Source organism: Pteronotus mesoamericanus, unplaced genomic scaffold (genome assembly GCF_021234165.1).
Source record: "Pteronotus mesoamericanus isolate MK-2021 breed Mesoamerican mustached bat unplaced genomic scaffold, CSHL_Meso_final scaffold_12, whole genome shotgun sequence".
NCBI lineage: Eukaryota > Metazoa > Chordata > Mammalia > Chiroptera > Mormoopidae > Pteronotus > Pteronotus mesoamericanus.
The window spans coordinates 128,276-155,077 of NW_026555303.1; the positions used below are offsets into that span (position 1 = coordinate 128,276).

The window sequence follows — 26,802 nt, forward strand, 5'->3', positions numbered from 1 at the left end:
TAGCATACTATTTAAGAACATTGGCTCTGGAGCAAGACTGCTGCTGTTTAAATCCTGACTCTGCCACTTACTAGCTGTCTGATCCTAGACAAGTTGCCTAACTTCTCTGTGCTACAGTTGCTTCATTTGAAAAGTGGAACTAAAGTAGTGCCTACATTATAAGGTTCTTGTGCATTTCAGAATCAATCAATAGAATGTTTAAAATGATACCTGGCATATAGTGAGTGCTCAAACATTATTAGCTCTGGCTCTCTGCCCAACTTGCTTCATTATCCCCTTTAATTTTCAATTGATGACCCTCCTGGGTATAGGTAAAGGAGAAAGTGTACTGGATCTTAACCATGATACTGGATTCCTTTCATAAGTGTGTAACAAGGTTCTCAGCACAACAAAGAACTTCTCCTTAAAACACCAACACACTATTGAGTGTGGCTGAGCCCAGAGCATGGGTCTGAGTGTAGCCCCACTTCCCAATAACCCTGCATCAAATTTACTTTCATGCCTGGCTCTTAAGGTTAGACTTGGGCTGCCAGCTTCTAGTGATTATCTGACGTTAATAAATGAGGATGAATCTGTCTTCTTTCCTTTTTCTCTGTTAAGTTTCACAGAGGCTTGCTGTGGTGCTTTTAAGGGCTCCTAGATCATGAGCTCAGAGCTTCTCTAAGGGACAGCATTGGCCACCTTCTACTATGGAACTTGAGGCTCAGTAAGAAGATATCATATCGTTACCTGTGAGGCAACTTGAGGATACAAAATAAAGCATTCTGCTCTTGTCTGATTTTTCTTCCTAAGCTCCCACCCACTGCAGCATTTTCCTAACTCTTAGATGAAGCAATGGTAGACATAACATTTGTAGCCCAATGCCCTAAAGAGGGAAGTGACAAGTCCAAGAATGTTTTGAAGTTACCCCTACCTCTAATAATACAGTTAACCTATAAGGAATATCCATCTACACTTGCTAGCAAGTGTCCTGGTTGTTTTTTGTGATGGTACTTCCTTCTTCTATCACTTCAGAATAGATGAACCATTTAAAACACAGCTAGCTATTGGAGATCCCATCTGGAGACCCATCTGTTGCAGGGGCACTGTACCATCCACAAAGAATGACATTTGATGGACAAGCTAAATTGGCTTTCAAGAGCAAGACTCCTGGCTTCAAGTTCAAGATGGTGGAATAGGGAGATCCTGAGCTAACCTCTTGCTGTCACAAAACTACAACTACATATAGAACAGCTCTCTCTAAGAATCTGAAAACTAGCAGAACAAATTTTCTGCAACTACAGATATAAATAGAAAGCCACAATGAAATGGATAGGAGGGATAGAGTCTAAGTCTACTCAGGGCCTACCCTTCCCCTAACTCCCTGTGCAATGACTCACAAGTGGGAAGGATATCACAAACAATGAAGTCCTGAAGAGCGAGGAGCCCAAGATATAGCCTTGGGGGCCTGCATCTGGGAGAGCCAAAGGGCTGTAGGAAACCCAGGCTGTACTCTTTCTGAATCTTGGCACAGAGACAGCAGTTTGGAAATCACCTAGGTCATACATGAAGATGATACATTGACTAATTTTAGGGAGTGTTCTGGAAGGACAGGTATCTGCTGAAACTTTTCCCTGAGTCACAGGTGTTGGCAGGCACCATTTTCCTCCCTTTCTTTGACCTAGCTGGTCTGACACTGTCAGTCACCATTTCTGATGCTTTCCATTAACTATGTTTATACTGTTCACCCCACCCTGGCATATCCCTGAGGACCCACCCAGGCTAGCACCCCTCAAAAGCAGTTTTTGCCCTGCCAAACACAGTGAGTGGCCTTAACACCAGCAAACAGCAGTGTGTCTGTAACAGCATGACTGGGCCTCGTAGCCAGCCACATGGAAAGCTTGCACTGCACACCAGGTGAGCTTGCATCAGTTATAACCAGGTATCACAGCCAGTGGGCCAGCTCTACCTCCAAATATGTCCATAGAAGTTGTGGCCCAGCCACAACAGGAAGCCACACTAGTCCATCCAGGAAACACCTCTGGGAAGAAAACATGGGGGAGTGAATGGGAGGCATATGGACCTCCTCCAAGACCAAACTGGAATTGCGAATAAATAGTGGAAAAATAACCTGGAAAATAATGGAACAATAGAGGGAGAGGAGCCTTGGAGCTGCAGAAATACAGTGGAATCAACTTTCACACATCCTAACGGGAGAGAAGTACGGTGGAGACTTGAGAGGGTGGGCTGGGCACCCATGGGCACCAGCACCAGAGGGACATTGAAATGGACAGTTGGATCCCCCTGAGAAGAAAAAGGTCTCAACCATAAACAGGGACCCCTAGACTATAGTAGCTGAAACCAGAAAGTGCACAGGCAAAACACAACCCTGAAAAGCTTAGGGGCACTCTGTGCCAGAGACAGGTGGTTGGAGATGCAAAGAGACATTTAAAGGGCCAACGCAAAAATTTGCAGTGGCAGCCACGTTCCTTGATCTCTGGGTAGAGGCGGCAGGAGAGTGGGCTGGTGCCTGAGGAAAGATTGGCGAAGAAAACTTTGTGAAGAGAACAGAGACGGTGGCCAGCGGAGCCCCAGTCATAACTCACCTCCCACTCTGCAGCTACCACCTCGCCCAGGCATAAGAGAATCAGTTAGCCTGCTGCTTGTGCGCGTCTGGGCTAGGGGCTGAGTGCAGACTGGCTGGAAGAAATAGAGGATCCCTGGCCAAAGGGGACACACAGCTGCATAGAGACCCTTCAGGAGAGACTGGAGACGGAAGGGTTGGGGAAAGAACTGGAGGATTATCTGAGATCCCTGGAGCAGACTCCCTCTCCATCCCATAGTCCCCATTTGCACAGTCAGGCCACGCCCCCCGAAGAGACAAAAGCAGGGCAGAAGCCAAAAAGTGCATGATTACAACACGGTCTGCAGAAATAGTGGATCCCTAGCCGAAAGGGTCACAGAGATGCCCAGAGATGCCCAGAGACCCTCGGGGAGAGACTGGAGACAGGATTAATCGGAGAGTCCCGGAGCTGACTTCTTCCCATTTCCATGGTCTCCATTACATGCAGGCAGGCCACGCCCCCAAAGAGCCAAAAGCGGGGACCGCACACAATAGAAGACCCTAAACTGACCAGTGCCAAGGTTCACGCTGAGCGGCAGGTAAGCACACAAGGTGGGGCGAGTATGCCAGCCCCGCGCCGGGGTGAAGACGCCCGTCCACCCAAGCTGGAGAGTGAGCGCGTCCGGGCCAGCAGGGGATCCTGCCCAGGCCGGGGAGTGCACTCAAGTGAGCTGGCATGAGAGTGCACAGCAATCCATAGAAACAGTGGATCCCTGGCCAAAGGGGTCACAGAGATGCCCAAAGCAGGAGTCAGACACAGACAGTACATTCCTGGAAGGGTCAAACAAATGACCCAAGGTCAGACAGGATCAACAACTGACATCATCAGAGGCAGAACCAGAAATAAAAGTAAAGAAAGTAAATAAATAAAAAGACTCGCCTACTACCATACAAGTTTAACCCACAAAGTCAGGAAATCTAGGCGGATCAATTGAAACAGAAGCAAAAATAAATGAATAAATAAATAAATAATAATAGATTCACAAAAATGGGAAGAAAAAGTAGTTCCTGCCATATGAGTGAAAAAGAGGCATCCCCACAGAGAGAGCTAAATGAAATAGAGGCAAGGGAACTATCAGATATTTAATTCAAAACAATGGTTCAAAGGAAGCTCAATCAACTCAACCAGCTCAAAGAGAACTATGAGAAACTGCAGAGAAACTATCAGGATCTTACAGCAAACTATATCAGCCTGGAAAAGGACATAGAAACTATCAAGAAGACACAAGAGGGTATGAAGAATACCATTTCTGAATTGAAGAACATAGTAGACGGAATCAAAAGCAGGCTAGATGAAGCAGAGGATCGAATCAGCAAGATGGAGGATGAGGTAGAAAAAAGCTCCCAGAAAGAACAAGACATGGAAAAAAGACTCAAAAAGAATGAAGAGGCATTGAGGAAAATGCAGGACAACCTGAAACACAATAATATCTGCATAATAGGGATACCAGAAGGAGAAGAAGTGGAGCAAGGGATGGAGAAACTCTTTAAAAAAGGAATGATGGAAAATTTCCCCAGTTTGAGTAGAGAAAAGGTCTCATGCATCCAGAAATCACAGAGAGCCTCTTTCAAGAGGGAACCAAAGAGGCCCACTCCAAGACACATCATCATTAAAATGGCAAATATCAAACACAGACAGAATCCTAAAGGCAGCAAGGGAGAAACAGGGAGTAACATACAAGGGAGCCCGGATATGGCTAGGAGGTGCTGACTTCTCAACAGAAACACTACAAGCCAGACGGGAATGGCAAGAAATATTCCAGAAATGAAAAGCAAAGGCCTACAACCAAGGTTGCTCTAACCAGCAAAGCTCTGAATTAAAATAGAAGGTGAAAGAAGGAGTTTCCCAGACAAAAGGATAAAAGAATATGTCTCTACTAAACCAGCACTCAAAGATATGCTAAAAGGATTGATGTAAAGATGAAGAAAAGGAGTGAGAAGAAGAAAAACACAGGTACAAAGAGAAAAAATGAATAAGTTTCTATCAATAATAACTCTCAATGTAAATGGACTTAATGCCCCAATCAAAAGACACAGGAGACCTGAATGGATAAGAAAACATGACGCACATACAGGCTGCCTACAAGAGACGCACCTCAGAGCAAAAGACCTACACAGATTGAAAGTAAAGGGATGGAAAAAATATATTTCAAGCAAATGGGCAAGAGAAGAAAGCAGGGGTAGCAATACTTATATCAGACAAAACAGATTTCAACACAAAGGCCATAAAAAGAGACCCAGATGGAAACTTTATAACACTTAAAGGAAGAATTTATCAAGAAGACATAAACATTGTAAATTTATATGCATCCAATACAGGAGCACACAAATATATAAGGAAAATCTTGGATAACTTCAAAAAAGATATAGACAGCAACACACTGATAGTAGGGGATTTTAACACCTCATTGTCAAAAATGGGCAGATCTTCCAAAAAAACATCAACAAGGATATTGTAGAGCTGACTGACACACTGAATCAAATAGACTTAACTGACATATATAGAAACTCACATAACAACGAAGCAAAATACACATTCTTTTCAAATGCACATGGAAGTTTTTCTAACATAGACCACATGATAGGACACAAAGCAAGCCTCAGCAAATTCAGGAAAATCAAAACACTGCCAAGCTTTTTCTCGGACGACAAGGGCTTGAAGATGGAAATCAACCTCAAAAAGAAACTACAAAAACTTGCAAACTCATGAAGACTGAACAGGAGACTATTAAGCAATGAATGCGTAAATATGAGATAAGAGAAGAAATCAAAAAAATTTCTGGAAACAAATGAAAATGAACAGACAACAGTCCAAAACCTATGGAACACAGCAAAGGTAGACCTGAGAGGGAAGTTCATAGCAATACAGGCTTACCTAAAAAAGATAGAAACGTTTCAAATAAAAGACTTCACACTACAACTTCAAGAACTGGAGAAACAACAACAAATAAATCCCAGAGCAAGTACAAGGAAGGAAATAGTCCAGATGAGAGCAGAACTGAATGGCATAGAGGTGAAAAGAACAATTCAAAGGATCAACCGATCCAGGAGGTGGTTCTTTGAAAAGAAAAATAAAATCGACACCATTTTAAGCAGACTCATCAAGAAAAAAAAGGAGAGGACCCACGTTAATAATATCAGAAATGAAAGAGGAGAAATAACAACTCATACCACAGAAACAAAGGATTGTAAGAAACTACTATGAACAATTATATGCCAATAAATTAGAAAACCTTGATGAAATGGACAAATTTCTAGAAAGTATAATCTTCCAGCACTGAAGGAGGGACAAGCAGAAAGCTTGAGCAGACTGATAACAGCTGGGGAAATTGTAGCAGTAATCAAGAAACTACCCACACACAAAAGCCCTGGGTCAGACGGTTTCACAGGAGAATTTTACAAAACATTGAAAGAAGAGCTAACACCTGTCCTCCTCAGACTATTCCAAAAAATTCTAGAGGAGGGAAGACTACCAGGCTTTTTATGAGGTCAGCGTCACCCTAATCCCAAAACCAGATAAAGATCCTACAAAGAGAGAAAACAACAGGCCAATTTCACTGATGAACATTGGTGCTAAAATTCTCACCGAAATATTGGCAAGCTGAATCCAGCAATACATTAAAAATATTATCCACCATGATCAAGTGGGATTCATCCCAGGGATGCAGGGATGGTTCAATATATGCAATTCAATAAACGTAATACATCACATAAATAAAAGAAAACTCAAAAACCACATGATCATCTTGATAGACACAGAAAGAGCATTCGATAATGTGCAGCACCCATTTATGATCAAAACACTCAGCAAAGTGGGAATAAATGGGACATTCCTCAATGTAATAAAGGCCATATATGGAAAACCTACAGCCAATATCATACTCAATGGGCAAAAACTGAAAGCTTTCCCACTAAGATTGGGAAGACGACAAGGATGTCCACTTTCACCACTTCTTTTCAACATCATATTGGAAGTCCTAGCCACAGTGGTCAGACAAGAAAAAGAAATAAAGCACATGCAAATAGGAAAGGAGGAAGTAAAACAATCATTGTTTGTAGATGACATGATCGTGTACATAGAAAACCCAGTAGACTCCACCCAAAATCTACTCAACCTAATAAGTGAATTTGGCAAAACAGAAGGATACAAAGTTAATATTAAAAAAATCAAAGGCATTTTTTTACACCATCAATGAAATAGAAGAAGATATCAGAAGAAAATACCATTCAACATAGCAACAAGAAAAATAAAGTACCTAGCAATAAATTTAACCAAGGAGATAAAAGACCTGTATGCAGAAACCTATACTAAATTGAAGAAATTAAGGAAAACACAAATAAATGGAAGCATATACCATGCTCATGGATTGGAAGAATTAATATCATCAAAATGTCCATAATACCTAAAGCAATTTATAGATTTAATACAATCCCTATTAAGATACCGATGATGTATTTCATAGAAATAGAACAGACACTTCAAAAATTTATATGGAACCATAAATGACCTCAAATAGCCACAGCAATTTTGAGAAAGAAACACAAAGTGGGAGGGATCACAATACCGGACATCAAACTATATTACAAATCCACTCTACTCAAAACAATCTGGTACTGGCACAAGAACAGACCAGTGGAACATAATAGAAAGCCCAGAAAGAAGCCCAGGTCTATATGGGCATCTAATATTTGACAAAGGGGGCAGAAGCATAAAGAGGAGTGAAAATATCCTCTTCAACATATACTGTTGGGAGAGCTGGACAGCTACATGCAAAAAATTGAAATTTGATCAGCTGACACTATATACAAAATAAACTCAAGATGGATAAACGAGTTAAATATAAGTCGCATCACCATAAAAGTCCTAGAGGAGAACATTGGCAGGAAACTCTCAGATATCCCAAGCAGCAATATTTTCACCAATATGTCTCCTAAAGCAAGGGATATAAAGGAAAGAATAAACAAGTGGGACCTCATCAAAATAAGAAGCTTCTGCATGGCTAAAGAACACATCAGCAAAATGAAAAGGGAGCCAACCGTATGGGAAAATATATTTGCTAATGATACATCAGATAGAGATTTGATCTCCAACATATATAAAGAACTCACTCGAGTCCACTCCAAGAAGGCAAATAATCCAATTTTTAAAATCTGCAAAGGTGGAATTTCCTCAAAAAGCTGAAAATGGAACTGCCTTTTCATCCAGTGATTCCCCTGCTGGGATTATACCCTAAGAACACCAAAACGCCAATACAAAAGAACCTATGCACCCCAATGTTCATAGCAGCACAATTTACAATAGCCAAGTGTTGGAAGCAACCTAAATTCCCATCAGTAGATGACTGGATCAAAAACCCATGGTACATTTACACAATGGAATACTACGCAGCAGAAAGAAAAAAAGAACTACTAAACTTCACGACAGCATGGATGGAACTGGAGAGCACTATGCTAAGCGAAATGAGCCAGGGGGCGAAAGACAAATACCATATGATCTCACCTATAAGCGGAACCAAACTAACAATACAAAGATGCAAGGAAAATAAGACCAGCAACACTGAAAGGAAAAGAAACCAACAGAGACAAGAGGGAAGGAGTGAGGGGCGGGAAGGAAGGGAAGGGGAAAGTCAAGGAACATATAGCAAGGACTCATGGACAAAACCAAAGGGGAAGAACTGAGGGAGGGAAGGAGGGAGGGGGCAAGGGAAAGTGGTGGGGGGGAGGCAGAGACAAATGTATTTGAAAAAAGGAAATAAAATTAAGAAAATAAATCTGCAAAGGACCTGGGCAGACACTTTTTCAAGGAAGAGATACAGAGGACCCAGAGACATTCGAGAGGACTCAGCATCACTAGCCATTAGAGAAATGCTGATCAAAACCACAATGAGATACCACCACACACTGGTCAGAACCACCATCATAAACAGATCAACAAACAACAGGTTCTGGCAAGGCTGTGGAGAAAAGGGAACACTAGCACACTGTTGGTGGGAATGTAGACTCGTGCAGCCATTGCGGAAAGCAGTGTGGAATTTCCTCAGAAAGCTGAAAATGGAACTGCCTTTTGATCCAGCGAATCCCTTGCTGGGACTATACCCTATGAATTCCAAATTTCAAATTCAATTTGAAAGATCCTATGCACCCCAATGTTCATAGCAGCACAATTTACAATAGCCAAGTGTTGGAAGAAACCTAAATGCTCATTAGTAGATGATTGGATCAAAAAATTATTGTACATTTACACAATGGAATACTATGCAGCAGAAAGGAAAAAAAAGAACTACTACACTTCACGACAGCATGGATGGAACTAGAAAGCATTATGCTAAGCGAAATAAGCTATGGGGTGAAAACAAATACCATTTTATCTCACCTATAAGCAGAACGTAACCAACAAAACAAAGATGCAAGGAAAATAAGACCAGCAACACTGAAAGGAAAAGAAACCAACAGAGACAAGAAGGAAAGAGGAAGGGTTGGGCGGAGGAAAAGGAAGGGAAGGAGCTAGTCAAGGAACATATAGCAAGGACTCATGGACAAAACCAAAGTGGGGAAGTACTGATTGAGGGAGAGGGAAGAGGGGGCAGGGGAAAGTGGTGGGGGGGAAGGGAGAGACAAATGTATTTTAAAAAATATTTAAATTATTTTTTTAATAAAATTTTAAAGAAAGAAACACCTCTGGAGCACCTGGCTCTGGTGACAAGGGGGAGTCCAACATTGGGCCCCCGCATGACAATTTGTAAATAAGGCCAATTCTTTAGGAGCAGAAGATTTAGCTGACTTACCCAACACATCAAAACAAACAGGTAAAATGAAGAAAGAAAAGAATATGTTCCAAGTAAACAACAACAACAAAACATTAGAAAACCTGCAAAATGAACTAAATGAAATTTAGGTAAGCTGTCTACTAGATAAAAAGTTAAAAGTAATAGTCATAAAGATGCTCATTAAACTCTGCAGACAAGAGGATAAACTGAGAACTTCATCACAGAAAAAAATTATAGAACGTGGCCTATCAGAACTTAAGAATATGACAACTAAAATGAAATACACAGTGCAGGAAATCAGTAGCAGATCACATAACGCAGATGATTGGATCAGCAACAAGGAGACAGGTTAGTGGAAATCATCGAATTGGGAGATTAAAAAGAAAAAGAATTTTTTTGTTTAAATACATTTGTCTCCACCTTCCCACCACCACTTTACCCTGCCCCCTCCCCATAACATATGAATCATAGGGGGACCAGAAGGAGGAGAAACAAAGGGATCAAAAACCCACTTGGAAAAGTAATGGCTGAAAACTTTCCTATGCTGGTGAAGGAAACAGACATCCAAGTCCAGAAAGCACAGAGATTCCCAAAGAAGATGAACTCAGAGACCCATGCCAAGATACATTATAATTAAATAGTTAACTTAAAGAGAGAATCTTAAAACAGCAAGAGAAAAACAACTAGTTACATACAAGGGCATGCCCATAGACTATCAGCTAACTTTTCAACAAAAACTTTGCTGACCTGAAGGGAGTGGCACAGTATATTCAACATGATGAAAAGGGACAACCTACAGACAATTATATTCTACCCAGCAAGATTATCATTCAGAATTGAAGGAAAGATCAAGATTTTCCCACACAAGCAAAAGCTAAAGAAGTTCATCACCACTAAACCAGAATTACAAGAAATATTTTAAAATATTCTTTTAGTGGAAAAAGCCAAAAGTAGAAATAAAGTATATGAAAGAAAATATGTCACTAGTAAAGGCAAATGTATTGTAAAGATATTAGATCAACCACTTATAAATCTCGTATGAAAACAAAATGCCAATAAGTACATATCAATCAATAATTACTTTAAATGTAAATTGACTAAATAGTGCTCCATTGAAAAAACATAGGATGACTGAACGTGTTAAAAAGACCCTTGCATATGCTGCCTACCTGAGACTCCAGATTGAAAGATCAACGCAGACTGAAAGTAAAGAGATGGAAAAGATATTTTATGACAATGAATATGAAAAAAAAAAAGCTTAGCTAGCACTGTTTATATCATACAAAATAGACTTTAAAACAAAGGCTATAAAAAGAGACAAAGACCCAGCAATACCACTTCTGGACACTTATCTGAAGAAAACAAAATACTACTAAATACTAATTTAAAAAGATATATGCATCCCTATGTTCACTGCATCATTATTTACAATGGCCAAGATATGAAAGCAACATAAGTATTCATCAGTAGATGAATGGATAGAGAAGAAATGGATACAAACACACACATGTTGGAATATTACTCAACCATTAAAAAGAGTGAAATCTTACCATTTGCAAAAACATGGATAGATCTAGAGGGTATTATGCTAAGCGAAATAAGTCAGAGAAAGACAAATACTGTATTATTTCACTTATGTGGAAATCAGCAAATTGGGAGATCTAGTAGTAGAAGGTTTTATGTAATCTAAAAAAAACTAAACAAATGAACAAATAAAACAAACAGACTCACAGATGCAGAAAACTTGATAGTTGCCAGAGGGTTAGGTGGTGACGTATGATCAAAAGGTGAAGGGGATTAAGAGGTACAAATTTATAATAAATAAGTCAAGGAGATATAAAGTACAGCATAGGGAATACAGTCAATAATATCGCAGTAACTGCATGCTGACAGATGGATAGTGGGCTTTTTGTGACAATCACTTTGTAAGGTGTATAAATGTGAAACCTCACTATGATATTGTAACGTTGCCACCCGTTTTGTGGTGGGCACATTGTGGGAGCGCCGCCGCAGGTCACCACTCATCCCGGGTCCAGGCAACAACTGCCATGGGGGAACAGAGCGCATCGCGGGAGGGGTGGCCCTTCGGGATCTGAGGGTTACTGTCCAGGGCCAGCTGAGATGGGACCGGGACTCTGAATCCCACAGAGCCCATCACAGGGGTGTCACAAATGGGGGGAATAAACACAAGTCATCACAAATACTTTGTTTGCCAGGAGAAGGGACATGGCACATCCCCCTAGTAGGGAAGGCCCAGAGTCCCTTTGTTCAAAGGCTTTTATTGAAAGGGTTATCAGTGGGGCTAGGTAACAGGAATGCACAGGTTATCTCATTAAATCGGTAGGTTAATGTTTACAGAGAATAAGTGATGTTTTAAAGAAAACAAATGGCAGGAACACACCGATTTACATGGGTCCGAAAGGAGACTAGTAAACAAGAGAGACAACTAAACATGAGACTGTAGTAAACACGAGTGCCTAAGGGTATAAGGTTAGGGTCTGTGAATAATGTAAATTTCCTTCGAAGCATGAGCTGGCTATAGCTTCTGAGGGGAAAACAAAGCACACTTTAAATAATTTACTTTCAGGCCTGATTTCCCTGGGGACCACCAGATCTGGTTTAGGACTGACTCTGGTATCGTTTGGAGCCTAAGCCAGGCAGGGTGAGGGAGCCACCAAGAGACAAGGAGATTTTTTTCAGATAGAATGAGGACTCTGGCCATGTCCAAACTGAGCCAAGAGGTGCGGGCCTTTTTGCCCTTTTCTCTGTGTCCCCCAATTTCTTGTCTGCCTCCCACACCAGTCAATGTCTGGCTTAGGTTGTTATCTCTGCATGAGATAACTTACCTGTCATCAACAAGCAACCATCACAGGGTCAAGCAGAGAAGCAGGAGCTACACCCCGGCCAGGGAGACAGGTTATGTCTCCTCAGTGGCCTGTTACTCCAAGGCCTCCCTGATTATTTCTAGCCGTAGGGCCCTCCAGCCTGTCGGTGGGTTACAGTTCCTGAAACCAGACAGTGCATTGCCCAACATGATATACACCTGAAATGACTATAACACTGTATGTCAACTATAATTAAAAAGAGTGTTACATTTCAGCATGAAAATTAGACATGAGGCCAATGCTTTGTTTACTCTCTTTAAAAATTGTTGTTAAGATACCCAAGGTTGTTTATGCCTAATTTAAGAGGCAAGTACCCCATGCAATAAAAATTTTAAGTCCGTATTTGGAACAAAGTAACTGGGACCTTGGACTAGGGCATTACCCATGTCTTATTCAAAAGTTAGTTCATTTTCATGTACAAAAAGAAGAGAAGACCTGCTATAGAGTGGCTCTGTTCACTTTGAACAGGAAGGAATTGCTGTAGTCTGACTATGCCAAGAAAAATAAAGCCTCTCGTTGTTTTGGTTGCAGGTGGTCCAGTGTTGCCAGGTTTCCCTTTCAAACCTGGCAGTTCATCGAATCCAGATGATCCTTCAAGAAACACTTTACACATGTTGCAATACAAATAACCTCAAACTTCCTGTTCCAAACTACTAATTTAAATGTTTATGTATATCTAATAAGCCCAAAATATAGAAAGGAGCCACAAAGAATAGTGGCTTATAAAATGGCTGAATATTATTAAATGCTGACTAACATCAAAAAACAAAAACAAAACACAGCCATTTAGAGAATGAATTCAGGATTTACTTATCTGGAAGACTTTGAAGAGCTGGAAGAGGCCCAGGATAGGAAAGGAAGACCTTCTACCCCAACCCACTGCCCAGGGCCTCTCATCAATCCCTACCTATCTTCTTATGGCCTTCCAGTTCTATCTAAAGCAATGACTTATTTAGGGAAACTATTACATGGTCCTAAAAAGATGCTTGTAAATGTCCCAGGACTGGTGACCTCACCCACCTCAGAGTCCTGTCCCTAGAATTGTGGGAAACAATTTCTTCCTTTTATTAGACTTCACTTTCGCCCAACTAGGGGAGCTCTTCCTTTGGCATCAACCATGCCCTGACTCAAGTTCATTCACATATGTCCCTTTGTTGCCGGCGCTGGATCAGCTCGTGATTGCTCAGTAGGTAGTCATCAATGAATGTGAAGATTTCCTCTGGGGTGACAGGTTCCCTGTAGCGTTCCCGGTCAATCCCTTGCTTGTCAATCAACACCATGTTGAAGTAGGAGCGAGTAAGGCGCTGGAAGTGCCTAGAGAGAGGAGCCCAGGGAGGTATGAGATTTTGTCTGCGTTTATCCCACCAAGCTCTACTACCCTCTGACTTTTCACAGCCCCACTGATGGACTAATTCCTTCCCCAAATGATTCCTTGTCCCCATTCCCTTCACTACCTATCTCAAGCCCCATTTTCTTTTCTGCTCAGACTCTAAACTTGCTGCCCTTAAATGTCTAGCTCTTCTAAGCTGTTGTTTTCTCATTCCAGATGGAGCAGCTACATTATTACCAGGCTGTGCTACCCTCATAGATGCCCCTTGAGTAGGGCTATCACATATAGTGATGCAGGCTGCATGGAATAACTTCAGGGAGCACCAGTTGCATGCACTATGATATGACTAGTGTTTTTTCAAGTTGAGCTGGGCATACCTGCACAAACATACATGGAAGCTCTGAGGTCAATCAACATCACCTGCTCTACTCTTCTACTTGTAGCTGCAAGTCTGCAGTCTCCTTCCTCTGACTGTTTCTCAGTTTCTCCCCTACATGGGACTGGAATATTTCTGTCCCTACTGAGAATGAAACCTAGAAGCAGGTAGTATATCTAGAACAGAGAGCAGTGGTGGCTATTAGCTCTGCGTATATGTGGAGACATTGGAAGGGTGATAATGGATAATGGGAAAAGTCAATTTCCACCGCCTATCACCTAGAGTCTGTTCTTCCCTCAGGGGCAGATAGGTATGATTCAGATTTTTCTGCCTATTTTGAGACTGAAGGCAAATAGTTGAAGCCATAAAGGAACAGGATCAGAGGCCTATCTGAGTCATGTTTGGGTCTGTGTCTCAGTCTTGGCTGCGTGTCAGAATCATGTGTGGTTCCTTATTTATTAAAAAAAAAAATAAGAAGAAAAAGAAAAAGGGAAGAAAAGGCAGTCCTGAGGTGGTTTAGGATGGGGCCTGGTCATCTGTATTTCAAGCCCCCTCCCAATTTGATTCTAATGTTCTGCCACTCTGGTTTTTATTTTTTTTTTTAATTATTGTCTTGTGAGAGAGAGGGTTGGAGAGAAAAATATTAGTTTGTTGTTCCACTCACTTATGCATATATTGGTTGACTCTTTTTTAAATTAAATTTGATTTTACTTTTAAGATTTTATTCATTTATTTTTAGAGAGTGGGGAGAGGAGGGAGAAAGAGGGGAGAGAAACACCAATGTGAGAGAGAAACATCAATTGATTGCCTCTTGCTTGCACCCTCACTGGACTGGAGACTGAACCTGCAACCCAAGCCTGTGCTCTGACCAGGAATCCAACCAGTGACCTTTTGCTTTACCAGACAACACCCAACCAACTAAACCACACCAATCAGGGTCATTGGTTGATTCTTATAGGCTCCCTGACTGGGGATTGAACCCACAACTTTGGCATATTGGGACAATGATCTAACAAACTTAACTACCCAGTCAGGGCCATCTGGTCTTAACTAATGCACTCAAAAAGTTCAAACACAAGCAGTGCCTCAAGAGAGTAGTGTGGCAGATTCTCTCACAACCCTCATGTTGCCAATATTTCACCTAGGGTTTCTGTCCACCCCTTCCCTGTGGCCCTCCAGCCTGGACCTGAGCTCCTCAATGATGTTGGCTGACAGATGTTGCTCCTTGATGCGCCCCACTTCCTGAGGTGGCTGCCCCACCAGCTCGATGATGGTCACATGTCGCAGGTCCAGCCCGCAAGTAGATTGCTGGGAAGGGAGAGAAGGTTTTACGGAAGTTTCTCAGATTCAAACCTAAAACTACTTAGCTGATCCTTCCTGGGGCTACCTTGAGGCAATGTGTGGGAAAGGAGGGGCTTGTCACCCAACCATCACATAATGAGGTATACAACCACTTCCCTCTGTCATTCCTGATGTACTTGCCCTAACAGTTTTTCCTTTATTCCAAGAAAGTATATGAAACTGGTTACAACATGTGGGGTACAAAAGAAAAATGTAATTTATGAATTGCAGGAATATAATCTCTACTTGCTTAGGTTTGCATAGATTTTAAAATATGTCCTTTTTCTGTAATTGAGATACTTATTGATGTATAGCATTAATTTCAGGTATGTAACATAAGTCATCTAATATTTTATATATTAAAAAATGATCACCATGATAAGCCTAGTTAACATCCATCACCATAAATAGTTATAAATTTTTCCTTGTCATGGGAATGGCTATGATTTATTTTCTTAGCAATTTTCAAATACACAATACAATATTATCAGCTGTAGTCACCATGGTGTATGTTATATACATAGGACTTATTTCTATTATAATGTGAAGCTACATATGTTCTTTTATATTTTTATATATTTTTTATTTTTCAGAGAGAGAGAAGCATCGATTTTTTGTTACACTTATTTATGCATTCATTGGTTGATTCTTGTATGTGCCCAGACTGGGAATTGAACCCACAACCTTGGTGTATTGTGATGATGCACTAACCAACTCACCTACCTGTCCAATGCCGCTTTATAGGTTCTCTATTGTGATATAATAATGGCTATTATTTACTGAGCACATATATCTAACATTTGCAGGCATAATTTAATTTAATCCTCATAATACCCCAACCAATGCAAACGATATTTTTATTCTATAAAGGAAAATGTAAGTTGCCCAAAATCGTATGACAATAAAATGCTGAGCCAAAATTTAAATTCAGGGCTGCTACTGCCTATCCAGGTGTGTGCTCCTTACCATTAGGCTGCAATCTCTGTCTCCAGGATTTCTGCAAGAGTGCCAGTGCTCTTTTCATTACCTTTTGTTGCCTTCTTCACACTAGACAGGACATCATGTAATCCTACCCTGGCTATTTGTTCTGTGTTGTCCTGTAGGGTTATCTCTGAGCCAGTTACCTGGAGCAATGTTTAAAGTGTCAGTAAACACTCCCTGGTACCCCATCCCTTGTCTAATCTTTGGGCTACTCCTTCAGTCCTGAGCTTCAGAGTCACTGTCCTCATTGCCTGGTTCTAGTTCTTGTTCTTGCTTTCTGTTCAAGCTGAGGTATTGCATTTATTTGCTTTTTGCAAAGGGGATTCCTAGAGGAACTAGGTTTTTTTTTTTTTGTTTAGATATTCAGGATCATGCTTTTGATAAAGCTGCTTCCATCATGGGTCTCTAAATATTGACAACTTCTAATATTCAACCTTTAGAAAACCCATAAATAACTTTTTTAAACCTGGGTTTGCAGCTCTTCAGAGCTGGTTCTCTCTGTCTTGTTATCATACCATGAGTTCTTTTTCAAGAACCTAGTCTATTTTTTCCCTAAGTCCTAAATGGTCATATCTATTCTGTCCTATCCACATTTCCTTCCCCACAAGTGGCTTTGGCTAGATATTCCATAGTGTATTAAAAATCATTGTGCTACTCCCTCATTTTACTTTGAAATATCAGCATACTTTTCTTTCTTTTCTGCAATATGTAGTGGCTAAGAGCATAGATCCTGAAATCAGACTACCTGGGTTCAGTCCTGGCTCAGTCACTTAACAAGCTTGTAAGCTTGGGCAAATCTTTAACCTCGGTATGCCTCAGTTGCCTTACCTTTAAATTGGGGATAGTAATAATACCTACCTGATAAGGGTTGTTTTGAGAATTGAATGAATATGTGTAAAGCACATCCATATATACCTGGTATCTGTACAGTAGTTACCATCTAAGCATTTGTTAATGATATTATTCCTTGAAAACATAATTTAATGCCAACATTTACATTTGATCATACCTGTTTTACAAGTCTCTCTACAGTGTTCTGCCACATTCTTTTCCACCCTTCACCAAAGACCCTTCAAGTCATGCTCACCATTCCAGTGTTCTGTCTTTTTAGTAAAAACATAGCAATTTTTTAAATGTACTAAATTTGTCTAGAGCAAAACTGATCAGATATTGTCCATAACGAGTTTGAGGAAGTAGGGTTTGTGCTTCAGAAAGAGCAACTCTTTGATTTGGAAGAGGTAAGGGAATAATGGGGTGAGGTTATAGAGTATACAAAGGAGCTAAGCACTAATTAGGGGAGTGGGTCTCACCTGTAGCATAGAGATCTGCATTTTGTAATATTGATTCGAGGGATCAGGAGCCGAGATGATGAGGAGGCGTTGTTTCTCATAGAACTGATCCAGAAGGCCAGCAGCTGAGTTGACATTGACATTAATCTTCATAGCTAGGGAAGAAGCAGATGACCTTTCAGATTACAGCCTTCTCCTTTATCCCAGCATTGGCAAAAACATCTTGAGGAGTTCCAATCTTTCAGGTTAACCTTTTTGGTTGTTTTTCCCTTTCCTTGGGGAAGATCTTGAAAAAACACTTAGAGATTTTAAATTCTTTGTCCTGTAGTAAGAATATTCTGAAGGAGAACACTGGCCCTTAAAATAAACACATCTAAAACACCCCCCCATTCCTACATCTTATACATAATTATTGAACGCCTCTGCCATATACATTGGGAGATTCTCCAAAGTAACTCTGATCAATATGTCTACTCTCCCCATTCCTTAGTTTCACTCACAAGCACAAATGGGTGGTGATCCTGACCACTGGCGGCTAGACTGGCAGACCCTGGAGGGGGTTCCTTGCCGCTCATAACCTCCATCACAGTGATATTCACAGGTGGCACCGTAGTTGTTTCCCCCTGAGGTACAGGTGAGGTAACCATGCTGTGGTGGTTTCAGAGTTGGGCAGCGTCTCACTGTTTGGAAGGAATTGAAGTTAGAGGCTATGGCATCTCATTTAGGAGGAAAAAAAAGGGATTAAAAGGGTGTCAATGCTGGGTTTTCTAGATCAGGAGATCTAGGATGATCAGAATGAATGACTTCTTCATGTTTCCAATAGCCAGGAACACAGCCAGAATTTTCTCTTATTAAGGAATTAAATCTGAAATGTAGACAAAGATGTTCATAAAATCTGGAAGCATAGGTGAGTATACATATTGTCTTCAAAAGACTTCATTTATCTGTGAAATAAAGTTTCCCTTTCTTTGTTTTCTGACCTTGTGCCCACCCTACATAAAGATGACCACCTTATAAAATTACATTTAATATTAAAAATAAATAGGAGGAGACTTAAATATCTATCAGTTGGACAAGTGTTAAGCAAATTATATTTTTAGAAGTAGATTATTATGCTATCATTAAAAATATTACTGAAGAATTTATTTTTTATTTTTATTGTTCAAATACATTTTTCTCCTTTTTCCCACCATGGCTTTCCCCTTCCCCCCTACCCTACATCCTTCCATTAATCCTTTCCGACTTTGGCTTTGTCCATGGATCATTTATACATGTTCCTTGTCTTGACCCTTCCCTTCCCTTTCCCCACTCCCCATCCCCATTCCCTCCTGATTCTGTTGATTTCTTTTTTCCTTCAATGTTGCTGGTTCCATTTTGTTTGATTGTTTGTTTTCTTGATTAGGTTCCACTTGTAGGTGAGATCATATGGTATTTTTCTTTTGCCTCCTGGCTTATTTCAGTTCATAATTCTCTCCAGTTCCATCTATGCTATCGTGAAGGGTAGTAGCTCTTTCTTTCTTTCTGCTGCATAGTATTCCATTGTGTAAATGTACCATAGTTTTAAAACCACTTATTAACTGATGGGCAGTTAGGTTGCTTCTAGCACTTGGCTATGTAAACTGTGCTGCTATGAACATTGGGGTGCATAGGTTCTTTTGAATTGGTGTTTTGGGATGCTTAGGGTATAATCCCAGCAGTGGAATCACTGGGTCAAAAAGCAATTCCATTTTTAGCTTTTTGAGGAAATTCCAAACTATTTTCCACAGTGGCTGCACCAGTCTGCATTCCCAGCAACAGTATATTAGGGTTTATTTTTCTCCACAGCCTCACCAGCACCTGTTGTTTAGGAACATTTTGTCTATTTCATTGAGGTTTTCAAATTTGTTGACATATAATTGTTCATAGTAGTTTCTTACAATCCTTTGTATTTCTGTGGTATCAGTTGTTATTTCTCCCCTTTCATTTCTGATATTATTTATTTGGGTCCTCTTCCTTTTTTTCTTGATGAGTCTCCTTAAAGGCTTGTCGATTTTGTTATCTTTTCAAAGAACCAGCTCCTGGATTGGTTGATTTTTTGAATTGTTCTTTTTGTCTCTATGTCATTCAATTCTTCTCTGATCTTGATTATTTCCTCACTTCTACTTGCTCTGATATTTATTTGTTGTTGTTTCTCCAGTTCTTGAAGTTGTAGGATTAGCTCATTTTTTAGAAATGCTTCTCTTTTTTAGGTAGGCCTGTATTGCTATGAATTTCCCTCTCAGGACTTCCTTTGCTGTGTCCCATAGGTTTTGGACTGTTGTGCATTCATTTTCATTTGCTTCCAGAAACTTTTTGATTTTTTCTCTTACATCATTATTGTCCCATTCATTGTGTAAAATTGTGCTATTCAGACTCCATGAGTTTCAAAGCTTTTGAGGTTGTTCCTTGAGGTTGGTTTCCAATTTCAACCCCTTATGGTCCAAGAAAATCCTTGTTATTATTTTAATTTTGCTGAATTTGTTAAGGCTTGTTTTGTGTCCTATCGTGTGGTCTATCTTTGAAAAAGCTCCATGTGCATTTGAAAAGAATGTGTATTTTGCCTCTTTGGGATGAAAGTTTCTATATATGTCAGTTAAGTCCATTTGATCTAATGTATCATTCAGTTCCAAAATGTCCCTGTTTATGTTTTGTTTGGAAGATCTATCAATTAACAACAGTGGGGTGTTACAATCCCCTACTATCAGCGTGTTACTGTCTATAACTTTCTTGAAGTCCTCCAAGATTTCCCTTATATATTTGGGTGCTCCTATGTTGGGTGCATGTAAGTTTACAATTTTTATGTCTTCTTGATGGATTCTTTCTTTGAGTATTAAAAAGTGTCTCTCTGGATTTCTTTTTATGGCATTTGTTTTGAAATCTAATTTGTCTGATATAAGTATTGCTACTCCTGCTTTTTTTTTTCCCCCTGTTCATTTGCTTGGAATATTTCTTTCTATCCCTTTACTTTCAGGTCCTACTATTGAAGTGGGTCTTTTGTAGGCAGCATATGTGTGGGTCATATTTTCTTATCCATTCAGCTATCCTGTGTCTTTCGATTGGGGCATTTATTCCATTTACACTTAGAGTTATTGACAGGTAAGTATTCTTTTTTTTTTTTTTTTATTTTGTGCTTGTGTTCATCTCACTCTTTTTCTTCATCTTCTTAAACCAGTCCCTTTAGCATATCTTGTAGTACTGGTTTGGTGGATGTGTGTTCTTTTAGCCTTTGTCTGGAAAGTCCTTATTTCACTTTCTATTTCAATTGAGAGCCTTGCTCGGTAGAGCAGTCTTGGTTGTAGGCCTTTCCTTTTCATTCCTTGGAATATTTCTTGCCATTGCCTTCTGGCTTGCAGTGTTTCTGTTTAGAAGTCAGCTGCTAGCCATATCAGGGCCCTCTTGTATGTTACGACCTGTTTCTCCCTTTCTTCCTTTTGGATTCTTTCTTTGTCTTTGACATTTGCCATTTTAATGATGATGTGTCTTCGAGGGGCCTCATTTGGTTCCTCTTGAATGGGGCCCTCTGTGCTTCCTGGACTCGTGTGACTTTTTCTCTCCTGCACATAGGGAAGTTTTCCATCACTACTTTTTCAAACAGGCTCTCTATCCTTTGCTCCTCTCATTGTCCTTCTGGTATATCTATTATAATGGTATTATTATATTTCAGGTTGTCCTGCATTTCCCTAAAGATCTCTTATTCTTTTTGAGTGTTTTTTTCAATTTATTTCTCTTTCTGGGAGCTTTTTTATACCTTATCCCCCAGCTAGTTTTTTATCCTCTGCTTCATCTAGCCTGTTTTGATTCCTTGTACTGTGTTCTTCTATTCAGAAATTGTATTTTTCTTTTCCTCTTTTCTCTTATTGATAGTTTCTATGTTCTTTTTCATGTTGATGTAATTTGCCTTAAGTTCCTTATAGTTTCCCTCTAGTTATTACTGAAGAATTTTTAAAGAACATGGGAAAGTTTTGTTATAATGAAAATTGTAAGAGATTATCTAATAGTGTATATATATTATGAATCAACTATATATTTTTTTAAAGTATATGAAGATAAAAGATTGGAAAGAAAATACCAGGACTTCTGGTCAAGATGGCAGTGTAGGTAAACAAGGCTCACCTCTTTGCAGAACCACATTAAAATTACAACTAATCTATAGAACAACCATCACTCAGAATTATCAGAAATCAAACTGAATGGAAGTACTATAAGTATGGAATTGAAGAATAAACCAAGTACGGAATAAAGAACAAACCACATTGAGACTGGTAAGTGGGGTGGAGATGTGGAACAGGCTGGTCCCATACCCATGTGTAGTGGATAATAATCAGGAGGTATATCTCATGAGCAGGGGGTCCCAGCCCAACACTAGGATCCCAGCCCAGAGTTCCAGTGCCAGGAAGATAAGTCTTCATAACTTCTGGCTGCAAAACTCAGCAGGTATCGAGGCTGTGGACGACTGAAACTGTTGGAGTCTCAAGTAGTTCCTCTTAAAGGGCCCATGCAGAGAATGACTTGGACTCACTTCCTCTGAGATCCAGTTTGGGGGCAGCAGATTGAAAGGAATAAGAGACATACATGGAGGAACTGAATTGTCTGGAATCAGGGTGAGAGTTGGGGATGCAGCTTTCTCCCAAGCAAAAGAAACAAGTGTGGCATGGCCACTGTTCATTTTGTGAGCCCTCCTGCCACAGAGCCACAGAGCCAGCAGGTGGGTACCATATCTGATTCCCCAACAACTTGGCTTACAGTGTATGCCCCACCCTGGTGATTCCCTGAGGACTTGCCCCACATAACTTTTTGGCCCACCCAACCTATTTCCAATGGCTTTTCCATATTAATGATCTGTCTTCACTCTTGCTTCAGATTCTTATGAATTCTCTGAAACAAGCACGATCTGGCTTCAGTGAGCCCCATACCTCTTGCTAAGTTGCCCCAGGCCCAGCATTAGCATCTGCCAACCTTGGTTCACAGCTTGGCCTCTTCTGGGCACCTCCAAGCAAAGCACAAATAACAGCCATCTACAGATTTCTTTATATTTTATTCTGTGTGACCCTGTACAGAACCCAGGTGATGGCTGACCCTGGATGTGCCAGCAGCAATCAAGGCTTTAACTACAACAGGAGGGAGTACACAGCCCAAACAGTGTGTGTGTCTTGAGTACCCAGCGTGGGTAAATGAGGAGGCTGTGACACTGAACTCGACAGAACACCTACTATACTACGCCACTCTACCAAGCTTGTGTGATGTAGCAGCCCTGCCTAATACATAGAAACAAACATTGGGAGGCTGCCAAAAGTAGAAGACAAAGAAACATGACCCAAAACTCCAGAAAAAGAACTAAACAAAATGGAGAAGAGCAATTTATCAGATGCAGAATTTAAAACACTGGTTATAAGGATGTTTAAGGAACTTATTGAGGACCTCAACAGCATTTAAAAAAAAAACAGAAAGGATAAACTAATTGAAATAAGAGCAATTTACAGGGAATCAAGAGTAGAGTCCATGAAGCCAAGAATCAAATCAGCGGCTTGGAATATAAGGAAGCAAAAAACAAAAACAAAAACAAAAACAACCAATCAGAACAACAAGAAGAAAAAATAATCCAAAAAAATGAGGATAGTGTAAGGAGCCTCTGGGAAAACTTCAAGCATACCAACATTCACATTATGAGGGTGCTGGAGTGAGAAGAGAGAGAGCAAGTAATTGGAAATTTATTTGAAAAAATAATAACAGAAAACTTCCCTAACTTGGTGAAGGAAATAAACATACAATCTACAAAGCACAGAGTTCCAAACAAGATGAACCCAAAGAGGCCCACCCCAAGACACATAATTAAAATGCCAAAGGTTAAAAATAAATGAGAATGTCTTTTAAAAAGATTTTATTTATTTATTTTTAGAGAGAGGGGAATGGAGGGAGAAAGAGAGGGAGAGAAACATCAATGTGTGGTTGCCTCTCATGCATCTCCAACTGGGGACCTGGCCCACAACCCAGGCATGTGCCCTGACTGGGAATCAAACCAGTGACCCTTTGCTTCACAGTCCAGTGCTCAATCCACTGAGCCACACCAGCCAGGGAAAAGAGAGAATCTTAAAAGCAGTAAGAAAAAAGCTGTTCAGTACCTACAAGGGAACCCCCATAAGACTGTCAGGCTGATTTCTCAAAATAAACTTACAGACTAGAAGCGATTGGTAAGAAATATTCAAAGTGATAAAAAGCAAGTACCTACAACCAAGATTACCTAGCAAAGCTATCAGTTAGAACTGAAGGACAGATAAAGAGCTTCCAGGACAAAAACAGCTAAAGGAGTTCATCACCAACAAACTAGTATTATATGAAATGTTAAATGGTCTTCTTTAAGAAGAAAATAAAAAATATGAGCAATAAACTGGCAATAAGTACATATTTATCAACAATGATTCTAAAAAACAAAATAAACAGACAAAAAGAACAGAGACAGAATCATAGGTACAGAGAACGCTTTGATGGTTGCCAGGTGGGAGTGAGGTCAGGGCATGGGCTAAAAAGGTGAAGGGATTATGAAGTACAAATTGGTAGTTACAGAGTAGTCGTAGGGATGTAAAGTACAGCATAGGGAATAGAGTAACCAAAGAACACATATGCATCACCCATGTACATGGACAATGGTGTGGGGATTGCCTGAGGAAGTGGGGGATCTGGGTGGAGGGGGACAAAGGATGAAAACTGGGATGACTGTAACAGCATAAATAATATACTTTAAAATAAGAAAGAAAGAAAATACCAAAATATTGACAACAATCACCTGTGGAAGATGGGATAATAGATTTTTCCTTGTATATTTCTGTATTTCCTGCGTTCAAAAGTGAGTATGAATTATATTTATAATGAAAAAAACAATACAAAACAACACAACATAACACCAAAAGAAGAGGAAGAATTACACAGGAAACACCACCAGTTTCAGCAGAGGCAAAAGACTGAGAATAAAGGCTAACTAGACTTAACATATATAGCAGCAGTCCCCAAACTTTTGGCACCAGCAACCAGTTTTGTGAAAGAATTTTTCCATGAACAGGTAGGGGATGGAAAGCGGGAAGGGGATGGTTTGGGGATGATTCAAGTGTATTACTTTTATTGTGCACTTTGTTATTATTACATTGTAATATATAGTGAAATAATTATACAACTCACCATAATTCAGGATCAGTCGGACCCCTGAGCTTGTTTTCCTGTAATTATATGGTCCCATCTGGGGGTGATGGGAGACAGTGACACCCTAAGTGTTTTGCTTATGTCAAGTCTACTCCATAATCTCATTTTGGTTGCTGTCACTGCAGAAAACGCTGCTTCATAAAAATAGGATGTTGGAAACAGAAGCAGACCTTTCAGTGCTTTTGTGGCAGTCTTAGGATACTCCATCTTGACTTTAATCCAGAACATATGGAGATTTGAAGTTGTCTCAAACATACTTTTAAGGTCACCATCCTTTGCAGTCTCAAGCAGTAGATCCTTTTCTAGCACGGCCGAAGTCTATTTACCTAGCTTATTCACAAATGGGTCGCAGATCTTCCCAGTTCTGGGTCTTTGTGGTTGGGAAGTAATGCTCAAACTCTTTTGAAAGCTGAGTAGGTGATCATGCACCAGCTGGGAGAAAGAAGGCCCTGGCTCAGTCTCTTTCAAAATCTCTGCTAATGTTTGAAACATCAAAAATCCCAATGTTCACTCATCGTTCCCATTATTCCAGTTTGGCTTTGAATGCAGCCACTTTATCTGCTGACTTGAACACAGTTGTCACTCTCTTCTAAAGTGACAGATTGAGTTCATTGAGCAGGTTGAATATGTCACACAAATAAACAAGTTTTGTGACCCTTTCTGTGTCACTGAAATGTGCTGCCAGTGGTGACTGTTTTCCTAAAAGAAATCTCTGGAATGGCTCTCATAACTCAAAAACTGACCAGTGATCTGCCTTTAGAAAGCCATCTCACTTCTGTGTATAAGAGAAGATGTGTGTGCTCTGTGCCCAACTCCTCACCTTCACATAGCTGCATGAACAGGCATAAGTTAGGGGCATGGACTATAATGTGGTTGATAATTTTAATCACATCCTGCAAAACGTTATTAAGTTCAGGTGACATTTTTCAGCTAGCCAGCATTTCTCTATGGATGACACAGTGTGTAGACTAACATTCATAAATGACCTCTTTGACCCGAGTAGTAAAATTGGAAAGCCATCCAGTCATGGCAGCTGCTCCATCCATGCATATGCCAACACAAAATGACCAATTCAGTTTTCCTGATATGTAATCATTCAAAGACTTGAACAGCTATGCAGCTGTGATGTTGGTTGGCAACATAACTGCACATAGCATATACTCATGCATATCCTCCTGAAAAACATATTGCACAAAAACAAGCATTGTTACCTTGTTTTCAGCATTGGTAAACTCGTCAACCTGGATTGCATACCATGATGACTCATTTCTCATATCTAACAATTGTGCCTCAATATCTTCTGCTATTTCATCAATTCATCTAGTTATGGTGTTAGCCGAAAGAGGAACATGTGCCACCTTTTGAGATGAAACCTCTCCTAAAACTTCATAACAAACATTCTTAGACCATGCAGAATCAACTCTTCACCAACAGTAAAGGGCTCCTCCGCTTTAGCAATGTGGTTAGCCACTAAGAATGATGTTCTCCATGCAAACACATTTGACAAAGTGGTGGCCTTCAATAACTGCTTCTATTCTTCATTTCATGTTGTTTTTTTTTTTCTTTTGAAAAGCTCCAAAGGCTTGTCTTTTAATGCAGGGTTCTTGGTCTCTATGTGGCAAAGCAGTTTTGAAGGTTTCATGATTTTGCTTCATAGTCAGTCACCACATATTATACAAAACAGGTCTGGGGAATGTGAATTACCTGTTGCAATGAACCCATAATTTAAGTAGGACTCTTGGTATTTCCTTTTAAATACAGCTTTTTTTTGGGGGCAGTCTTAGAGTCTTCTTCTGTGTCATCATTGGGTCTTTCCCCCTTTTCAAAGAAGCTCTCCAGCAATGTTTGTTTTTTACTCATTTTGGCTAGGGTTAGGTTGTGATCTCACCAAAACTGTGACTGAGACAAGTGCACAGTGCAGAAAAGAGGCACGGATGGAAGTGGTAAATAAAACAATGGGTGGGCCACACACAGACTAAAATAAGTGTTTGATTCTGACTTAAAGCCCGCTACCAGATGCAG

General features: G+C 40.2%; 1 protein-coding gene across 1 annotated transcript in view; it reads right to left on the bottom strand.

Annotated features, from left to right (window-relative positions):
* Positions 1 to 13,381: 13,381 nt before the first annotated feature.
* SRPX2 (sushi repeat containing protein X-linked 2) overlaps positions 13,382 to 26,802 on the bottom strand; it is a 36,417-nt gene continuing 22,996 nt past the window's right edge. Inside the window, exons 7-10 of the mRNA XM_054587890.1 lie at positions 18,072 to 18,251; positions 17,593 to 17,726; positions 15,147 to 15,268; positions 13,382 to 13,568 (exon numbers count right to left, since the gene is read on the bottom strand). Coding sequence (XP_054443865.1) covers positions 13,388 to 13,568; positions 15,147 to 15,268; positions 17,593 to 17,726; positions 18,072 to 18,251 — 617 coding nt within the window. The 3' untranslated portion in view covers positions 13,382 to 13,387. The remainder of the gene's footprint in view (positions 13,569 to 15,146; positions 15,269 to 17,592; positions 17,727 to 18,071; positions 18,252 to 26,802) is intronic.